Raw genomic sequence first — 10,603 nt, forward strand, 5'->3', positions numbered from 1 at the left:
GAGTGGGTTACAGAGTAACAATTCTCAGGAGAGTCAGATAACAAGTAAGTAGTGTTTTCCTTGTGGCCCTTCACATGTGTGGTGTGTGAAATGGGAGGTTATAGTGAGCCTGGAATAAACATACATATTCTGACATTGTAGACAGAGATAAATATATTTGTCATGCATCTGCCATGTTATGCTTAAAAGCAGTGTCTCTTCCCAAGGTATAGACTGAGTTCTCTGAAGAGTCAAGTACGATGAAGATAGCATTTACTTTCTGGTATGCTTAGAGTCTATAATATATCCTGGAATTCAGAAAAATGCAGGGAAACTACCTGTTCTAGAAAGCCTTAACACAAGTCATCATTGCATCCTCAAGTGGGCAGAGTACAGCTGCAGAATCACCTGCCTTAGCTTGGTGCTGTGGTAGAGGAATTCCTGCAGAATGAGCATATAAATGCTATTTCCATAGAAACTGACCCTGGCGGTGGGCACAGTGTTGCATTCCTTTAACCCCAGCCCTCAAGAGGCAGAGGGCACAGTGTTGCATTCCTTTAACCCCAGCCCTCAAGAGGCAGAGGGAGGTGGACCCTGACAAAACCAATAAGCCCACAAATTAAATTGTACTAGAGATGAAGACTGAGATGCATTTGCAGTTGTTGGAAATAAGTTTTCATTCACAAAGAGACTATCAGGCCATGTTAACTGCCTGGATATATAACCTTTACTCCCTTAAGAGGGCATATGAGGGAGATGAATCACAGGAAATCAGAAAGTGGTCTTAGATTTTATTACAAGTCAGATAGTGACACTTCTATATCCACTGGGTTCAGAACTCACAGTCCTTTTTTATTGCCTAGTTGGAAAGGAATTGACACATGGTTTGGGGTGGGAGGCAGGTAATACATTTCTTTTGTTCTTTTTTTTTTTCAGGGCAGCACCCATCTTCTAGCCCACCACTGTCTTTAATTTAAATGCAACAGGGGTTGTAACCTCATCCCCCCCCCACCAGACTGAAACCTGGCTGATCAAGTTACACTGTTAGTATGAAGAAAGCATTTGGGTGGAGCTTGCCACCCTATCCTTCTGCCACTCCCACTGCTGCTGCCTGCCACCTAGCTGTTCCAAAGCTAAACACATGGTCACCTAAAACTGGACTCAAGGGATGATTTGGCTGGAATGGGCCCCTTCCCCTGCTTCATAACCCAGTGTTGGGAATAGTAAAATTGAACCTTGATCAGAAGGTTTCTTGGTTCTATCTCTCTCACACCACCTAGCCCCCTCTTATCTTCCAGGTTTCCAAGATGCCTTCCAGACTAGAACCCAGACATGTGAGCCACTGGCTGGCCGCAACAAGGGGTGATGGGAACAGACAGACAGATGGACAGACAAACAGATATATAGAGAGAGGAAGAGGTGTCTGAAACCGCAGTCCTAAAGAATGTAGCAGACACTGTAGACTGGATGATCCTTTCTCTAACACCATTCCCTTCTGGAAAATGAAGGTCAGCTTTTCCCTTGTAGCGAACTTTCTTTATTTTGGTTGGATGTACATATGATTAGAAGAGATGATGACCATTATCTTAGGCTCTCCTCGAGTTTACTGTGTAGGTGAAGGTGAAATTAAACTGATCTGTTTGGCATCCTCCCACTTCAGTCTTCTCAAGTTAGCACAGCTGAGGACTGACAGATCATCAGGCTCAGCCTTGAACTCCAGATGCTGCTAGCAGAATAAGGTCTCCCAGGAAGCTAGGAAAAGCGGATTAAAGTCCACACCCACAATGCTACTTCAACTTCTACAAAGTGAGCCGTTGGTCATACATACACAAACCAGCAGAGTCTTGAACTCAGAGATCCACTTAACTCGGCTTTGCAAGTAATGTGAGTAAGGGCATCAGGCATAACCACTTGTCTTCAGTAAATCAATTCTTGACTATGGGTCTAGTCTTAGATTCTTCCTGTGTACAGATCTGGTCCAATTTCCCTACACTATTTAAATCTGAAAATGAGCAGGTGGATGGAGACTCAATTATTGAACCAGAGGCTGACTTTAGCTGGGAGGGTGTGGCTACAAAGAGAGGGTTCAGCTGAAAGGTATATAATGATTCATAGCAGGGAGAGGAAGTATAGATTAGGTCTCTTGGAGCCTGGAGTCACAGCTTTCCCTTGCCCGAATATGGTGATCTGTGGCCATTGTACAGATCAGGTAAGTACCTCAGCTCCATCAGGATACCTCATCTCATGTAACCTAGTCTAGCCTTGTTCTCACTTGAAATTTCCTTTGTATACCATATTACTTGCTGTTTTATTTTTTATTTATTTATTTTTTTGAGATCAGTTATTTCTAGGCAAGATTGCTTGGCCTCAATCCTAGATATTCTGTATTTTTGGCTAATATCCATTTTTGGTTAGTATATACCATGCATGTCATTTTGAGAGTAACTTGCCTAACTCAGGATGATATTTCCTAGTTCCACCATTTGCCTGCAAAATTCATGGGGTCCTGATTTTTAACGGTGCAATAACATTCCATTGTGTAAATGAATCACATTTTCTGTATCCATTTTTTGGTTGAGGGCTATCTGGGTTGTTTCCAGCTTCTGGATATTACAAATTAGGCAATTTTGAACATAGTGGAGCAGGCCTCCTTGTAGTATGCTGGGATGTCTTTTGAGTATATGCCCCAGAGTGGTATAGCTAGTTTGTCAGGTAGAGATGTTTCCAATTTTCTGAGGAACCACCAGATTGATTACCTGAGTGGCTGCACCAGTTTGCAATCCTACCAGCAATGGAGGAGTGTTCCTTTCTCCACACCCTCACCAGCATGTGCAGTCACCAGAGTTTTTGATCATAGCCATTCTGATTGTTGTAAGGTGGAATCTCAAGGTCATTTTGTACTGCATTTAACTGATGACCAAGGACTTTGAATATTCCTTTAAGTGATTTTTGACCATTCAAGATTTTACTATGGTTGAATTAGGAGAAGGATTGAAGAAGCTTAAGGGGAGGATGACCCCATATGAACACCACCAGCCTCACCTTACCTTGACAACTGGGAGCTCTCAGAGACTGAGCTACCCAACCAGGCAGCATATATAGGCTTGTCCGAAGCCCAGGCACATGTATAGGAGAGGACTGCCTGGCCAGGCTTCTGTGGGAGAAAGTGAGACTAATCCTAGAGGGACTTGAAGCTCTACCGGAATGAGACCACCCTCTTGGAGACAAGGAAGATGAGGAATTTGACAAGGAACTGTGGGAGGGGGCAATGATTTGAATATAATTAAAAAGAAAAGATTGGCAGGCCTTAAACTAACAGAGATTCTTCTACATAGACCACCTGAGGGCTGCTTCTGAACAAGAATATCCAAGTGTCTTCCCAATTACTTCCAATTATTAATTGGGTCATTGTCATTTCTGAGGGATATTTTGTTTTATATAGATTTGTTTTTGTCTTTTGAACAGTCTCACTAAGTATTTCAGTGTGATCTTGTAATCAAAGCACTTTTGCCTGGAATGTCAGATTTGAGTTACACAAGTCCCTTCACTACTGATCTTTATGTCACTTTAAGACTGTTATTCTTTGGTGTGCTTTTAATCTTAGTAACAGGAATGGAGAGGCAGGCTGTGAGTGTCAAAACAGCTAGGTATTAGTCTCTAAAACCAAAACAAGGGGTTTGAGAGATTGTTCAGTGGTTAAGAACATTAAGTATTCTTCCAGATGTACTGTGTTCAATTCCCATTAACTAAATGGTGGCTCCCAACTATCTACGGGATCAGATGCCCTCTTTGTAGCTGTCTGAAGACAGGAAGAGTATATTCCTATTCATTAAAGAAATAAAGCAATACATAACTAAAAAATAAGGCAAACCAAGCAAATGGTATTTGCTTCTCACTGATACATAGTCTCTAATTTTATGGAATTTAGGGTTTTCTCAAACTTGCAAGAAGAAACATATATATATATATATATATATATATATATATATATATATATCCATATCCATGTTTATGCATACACATATATACAAACATGTATGTTTGGGTATATATTGTGTATGTGTATGTGTATGTATATGCACGTGTATATATATATCTGTGTGTGTGTGTGTGTGGTGTGTATTTAATAGACATTATATCCCAATCATAGCCTTCATCACTCCTATTCTCTCATACCCTCATTTTACTGCAACAAAAAGGCAGAAAGTAAATGGTATCTATGTTTGTTACTAGTCAACTTTATAAAGCAAGTTTCAAAACAGCTATGGATAAGAACAAGTCTGAAAAAAGTAAAACAAAACAAAACAAATACAAACAAACAAAAAACAAGGTATTTCCATGTGCTGACTGATACATTGTTTATTATTTTCAAGGAAGCCAGGATGTGTTCAAATTTTCAGAAACAATCCTGCCTATTTTTATTTAGTGTTCTAATGAAAAATATATCCCTGAAATTAAAATTTCCACTCCTTTTGCTTACAGTTTTGGTCTTTAATTAGTTTTTTCAGGTCTCAGAAAAGCTGTTATTGTGCGGTAGAAAGTACAAATTATGGCGTTGAGCTTGTGAACCTCCTGCCTTCAGCATGTGGATTTTAAACTCTACTTTATCGTTTATTCTTTTTGGATTCTTTCTAAAGAGTTTCACACTGTGCCAATGACTACTGAAGGTTTAATTATAGTGGTGTAGTTTTCCTACTCTCTTTAGCTCTTTAGCTTGCATTACTCAAGCTTGGAGCCTCCGCAACACCTTCCCCAAAAGGCCATAATGAGTAATAATCAAAGATTAATGTAGATAATTAGTGACAGGAACTTCAAAGACATGGTCTATGCAGTGTAGCTGAATAGGGATTGTGGAATTTTGGAAACTGTTTTCCTTTGCTTTCTTTGAAGGCCTAGAAATGTAAGCATAGTCTATTTATCACCAAACAACTGCCTGAGCCTTCAGAGTTCCTGGTGATCCCTACCTAGTGGGATGTATTCATCCAAACTGTGGCTAAACTTGGATGTGGCCTCTGGGAACTAGGATACATGGGAGAATTTTCATATCACCAGAGAGAATTGTGGCTTCAAAACCAGCAAAGGGAAGACCAAGCAGTTCTGGTTTAGATATATTATGGTGGCATCTGCTGAGCAGTGGTGGAACACACATATAATCTTAGCAATTTGGAGGCACAGGCAGGCAAGTCTTACTGAGGTCTAAGCCAGTGTGGTCTATAAAGCAAATTGCAATACTGCTCAGAATACAGGTAGTTCTATAAAGACCCTGTCTCTAAAAAAGAAAGAAAGAAAATTAAGGGTGATCAAATTGGTAAACTGAGTTGTGTATCATTATCGGTAGTCTTCTAGCCCTTACACGTCCCTGTATGGGCAGAAGGGCTCCCTAAATTTCTTGTCCTTAATGGTGTATTTTTTACCTGATTCCCTAGGATGACTCTTTGGAAGAAGTCACAGAGGAATGCTATTCACCATCCACCCTCCAGAACCTGGCAATTCAGAGTCTACTGAGGGATGAGGCCTTGGCAATTTCTGCTCTCACAGACCTGCCCCAGAGTCTGTTCCCAGTCATTTTTGAGGAGGCCTTCACTGATGGACATATAGGGATCTTGAAGGCCATGATACCTGTGTGGCCCTTCCCATACCTTTCTTTAGGAAAGCAGATAAATAATTGCAATCTGGAGACTTTGAAGGCTATGCTTGAGGAACTAGATATACTGCTTGCACAAAAGGTTCAATCCAGGTAGGCAAAAGCAACTGGGATTGGAGGAAGGTTCTCTGAGTGGTGAGAAGAAGCAACTAGAGACAGAGAATATTTAGCCAACCATGGATCAGACAGAGACTTCTCAACTTCAATTTTCTCTTCACCCCACATTCAAGATTGTTCTTCACTGGGTATAGAAGCTTATAGGGGTGTAGGGGTTTAAACTCAGTCTCAGCTCTCTGGGCAAATAATGGCTAATGCAGAATACAGAAGAAGAGTAGACATAGCCAGTGAGAAATGGGTCTTTCCTGCATCCCTCAAAGGTACAAGAGCTTCTGATTAAGGAGCCTAGAATCAATGGAAGGAAGACAGGGCTAAAGATGCCTGTCTTGCAAAGAATGTTATGCATTTACTGAGCATGTGACACTTGGGGTTTAATTCTAGCCAAAGGAAAAGGCAACATTTTGGAAGAAAGAGCTGATGTATGAGATGTGAAGAGAATCAGAGTGTAAGATGTGTCTTCTTTTACCTTCTGATAATTATATTCTTTTCTCTCACAGTAGGTGCAAACTCAGAGTAATTATTTGGACAGAAAATGACTTGAAGATATGGGCTGGATCCCATGAAGGTGAAGGCTTACCAGAGTTCACGACAGAGAAGCAGCCAATTGAGAACAGTACTGGGTGTGAGGTGAAGAAAGAATTGAAGGTGACGACTGAAGTCCTTCGCATGAAGGGCAGACTTGATGAATCTACCACATACTTGTTGCAGTGGGCCCAGCAGAGAAAAGATTCTATTCATCTATTCTGTAGAAAGCTATTAATTGAAGGCTTAACCAAAGCCTCAGTGATAGAAATCTTCAAAACTGTACACACAGAATGTATACAGGAGCTTACCCTAAGATGTATCTGCATAGAAGAGTTGGCTTTTCTTAATCCCTACCTGAAACTGATGAAAAGTCTTTTCACACTCACACTAGATCAAATCATAGGTACCTTCAGTTTCGGTGATTCTGAAAAGCTTGATGAGGAGATAATATTCAGCTTGATTTCTCAATTTCCCACACTCCACTGTCTCCAGAAACTCTATGTAAATGATATCCCTTTTATAAAAGGCAACCTGAAAGAATACCTCAGGTAAGGAAGGACTGAGAGGGTCCAGTAAGACCAGAGAAAACACATCACTTTTCTTTTGCTTTTTTCTTCTTTTGTTTTATTAAGCTATGGAGTCCTTGATAATTTGGCCACAATAAACCTAGCACTGTTAGAAACATAACATATCTGAGCAAATGAGCCGTGAGCTAAGATATGTATGATGAGGCATAAGCATGCCTCTTATTGCTCGTGTGTGAAAGGTTTTGAGTTCAGAAACAGGTTGAGCAGATGAGCTATATGCAACAATGGGTTTCAAGATGAAGACAGGATCATGGCCTTTGGAGGAATAAAACTTCTGAGAACTCCTAACAACAGCCCTAGTAGTTGTTAAATTTTGTTTGAGGTAGGAAGTTCTTCCTACATGTATCAAGTTGGCCTGATATATCCATTGCTGTGTTTTCCAGCCATGCCCTGAATCATAACTATAGTGATAACTACAGACCTCAGACTAGAATACTATGAGATATGAGAGCAGATAACACAAGGCAGTATCCTAGAATTGATCTCAATGTGTAGCCAGAATGAGTTTGGGAGAAGTGCCATCTGCTTAGCTGTCAATTATATCAACCTTTTCAACAACATTTGTCAAAAAGCAATCATTCCTTCTCTCCCCAGGTGCCTGAAAAAGCCCTTGGAGACACTTTGCATCAGTAACTGTGACCTCTCACAGTCAGACTTGGATTACCTGCCCTATTGCCTGAATATTTGTGAACTCAAACATCTGCATCTTAGTGATATATATTTATGTGATTTACTCCTTGATCCTCTTGGGTTGCTCCTTGAGAGAGTTGGAGATACCCTGAAAACCCTGGAATTGGAGTCATGTTGTATAGTGGACTTTCAGTTCAGTGCCTTACTGCCTGCCTTAAGTCAATGTTCTCACCTCAGAGAGGTCACTTTTTATGATAATGATGTCTCTCTGCCTTTCTTGAAACAACTTCTACACCACACAGCCCTGCTGAGTCAGCTGATCTATGAGTGTTATCCTGCCCCTCTGGAGTGCTATGATGACAGTGGTGTAATACTAACACACAGATTAGAAAGTTTTTGTCCTGAGCTCCTGGATATACTCAGAGCCAAAAGACAGCTCCATAGTGTCTCCTTTCAAACAACCCAATGCTCTAAATGTGGTGGGTGCTACGTTTATGATCAGGAGACCCAATGTTGCCATTTTGTGGAAATAGTATAAGCTTGATTGTGAAACCGAGAATTGGAAACTTAGAATTGGGGACTAATGAAATCCTAAGTGAACGTCCACTGCTAAATGGAGCATGAAAATATCAATCACCTAAAAGTCTGAGATACACAGGAAAGTCAATAACTTCCTCTGAGCTGGTGAATAGATGTTGCATCTGCAGAAAGTATCAAGCACTTGTAGTTTGAGTGTGTTACAATAGAGGCACCATTTTATGAAACTGGCCCAATCTATTGACTGCATACAATAAATGTGTTGACGTTCTGGCTTTCATCTATGTCCCTATCAGACCAGAGAGACTAATCTTTCCCAATATTTCTGTACCTGTGTCTGGTTTCTTCATTCCTCATCACCATAATTAGATCAATGTTAGATTTGTGCATTTCATTTGTTCATCCCAGGAACAGGTCTCATTAATGGGACACAAAGATCATGGCTTCCCATACAGCTCAATGTTTGCGAAAGAAATTCATATGTAGTACATTTAGATTACATCAATTGAATTAGGTATGGAGAAATATGGGATAAGGGGATAGGTTTCATCTGCAGGGAAGAAAATGAGACCATTCTTCGAGAATAGTCTGTGCAGGTGAGAGTGTGGGCTACAGAAGCTAAAAGCTTCTGAGACAGGCAGAAGCCACACAGATTCTGAGGCAGACCCTGTTTCGGGCTCCAGACAACTGGGCACCTTCCCTGCCAGAGGAGAGGTGTCTGCCCCACCTGAGAGGGCTTTTCCAGAGCACCTGGGAGAGCCATCTTGGTTCCCATATCCCTCCAAGACTAGTCTGTGCAGGTGAGAGTGTGAGCTACAGAAGCTAACAGCTTCTGGAACAGGAGGAAGCCACACAACTTCTGAGGCAGACCCTGTTTTGGGCTACAGACATTTGGGCACCTTCCTTGCCAGAGGAGAGGTGTTTGCCCTGCCCAGGGGTGGGGGGGAGCTTTGCCAGAACACCTGGGGGAAGCCAACTTGGTTCCTGGATCGCTCTGAGACTAGTCTGTGCAGGTGAGTGTGTGGGCTACAGAAGCTAACAGCTTCTGGGACATGCCCAGTTTCGGACCTTTATCTTCTGCCAGGAGGCAGGTCTGAATGCCAGATATCTGTCCACCTTCCCTGCTAGAGGAGAGCTTGCCTGCAGAGAGTGCTCTGACCACTGAAACTCAGGAGAGAGCTAATCTCTCAGGTCTGCTGATAGAGGCTAAAAGAATCATGAAAGGAATAAGCTCTAACAAGAGAAAACTAAAACAACTAACTCCAGAGATTACAAGATGGCAAAAAGCAAATTGCTACCAAAAACCAAGACCATTAACCATCATAAGAACCCAGCACTCCCACCTCAGCTGTTTCTAGGCACCCCAACACACACGAAAAGCTTGACCCAGATTTAAAAGCATATATCATGATAATGGTAGAGGGCATCAAGAAGGACTTTAATAACTAAAAGAAATGCAGAACATTGCCAAAGAGTTTCAAGTCCTTAAAAAAACAGGAAAATACAAGCAAACAGGTAGAAGTCCTTAAAGAAAAACAGGAAAACACAACCAAACAGGTGATGGAAATGAACAAAATCATACTAGACGTTAAAAGGGAAGTAGCCACAATAAAGAAAACCCAAAGTGAGGCAACGCTGGAGATAGAAACCCTAGGAAAGAAATCAGGAACCATAGATGTGAGCATCAGCAACAGAATACAAGGGGTGGAAGAGAGAATCTCAGGTGCAGAAGATTCCATAGAAATAATTGGCACAACAATCAAAGAAAATGCAAAATGCAAAAAGATCCTAACTCAAAACATCCAGGAAATCCAGGACACAATGAGAATACCAAACCTACGGATAATAGGAGTTGATGAGAAGGAAGATTTTTAACTGAAAGGGCCAGTAAATATCTTCAACAAAATTATAGAAGAAAACTTTCTAAACCTAAAGAAAGAGATGCCCATGAACATACAGGAAGCCTACAGAACCCCAAATAGACTAGACCAGAAAAGAAATTCCTCCCAACACATAATAATCAGAACAATAAATGCACTAAATAAATATAGAATATTAAAAGCAGTAAGGGAAAAAGTCAAGTAAAATATAAAGGCAGGCCTATCAGAATTATGCCAGAATTTTCACCAGAGACTATGAAAGCCAGAAGATCCTGGACAGATATTACACAGACAGTAAGAGAACATAAATGCCAGCCCAGGCTACTATACCAAGCCAAACTCTCAATTACCATAGATGGAGAAACCAAAGTATTCCAGGACAAAACCAAATTCACACATTATCTTTCCACAAATCCAGCCGTTCAAAGGATAATAACAGAAAAAAAAAAACAAAAAACAAAACACAAAAAAAACAAAAAAAGCACAAGGACAGAAACCAAGCCCTAGAAAAAGCAAGAAAGTAATCCATCAACAAACGTAAAAGAAGACAGCCACAAGAACAGAATGCCAACTCTAACAACAAAAATAATAGAAAGCAACAATTACTTTCCCTTAATATCTCTTAATATCAATTGACTGAATTCCCCAATTAAAAGACATAGACTAACAGACTGGCTTTGCAGACAGGACCCAACATTTTGCTG

At 40.8% G+C, this 10,603-nt stretch overlaps 1 protein-coding gene across 2 annotated transcripts; it reads left to right on the forward strand.

The window, feature by feature from the left end:
- The first annotated feature begins 2,083 nt into the window (after positions 1 to 2,083).
- On the forward strand, positions 2,084 to 8,020 carry LOC147004154 (oogenesin-1). Of its 2 annotated transcripts, none has more exons than XM_085838366.1 (4): positions 2,084 to 2,188; positions 5,406 to 5,716; positions 6,238 to 6,813; positions 7,447 to 8,020. In XM_085838366.1, exons 1-4 carry the CDS (start codon positions 2,084 to 2,086, stop codon positions 8,018 to 8,020), a joined length of 1,566 nt encoding a protein of 521 aa, XP_085694492.1. The 2 variants fall into 2 exon arrangements, with proteins under 2 accessions (XP_085694492.1, XP_085694493.1); XM_085838367.1 differs by having other exon boundaries at positions 2,159 to 2,188; positions 6,238 to 6,385; positions 7,447 to 7,485.
- Positions 8,021 to 10,603: the final 2,583 nt, after the last annotated feature.

Source organism: Mus caroli, unplaced genomic scaffold (genome assembly GCF_978045245.1).
Source record: "Mus caroli unplaced genomic scaffold, Mus_caroli_1 scaffold_6, whole genome shotgun sequence".
NCBI lineage: Eukaryota > Metazoa > Chordata > Mammalia > Rodentia > Muridae > Mus > Mus caroli.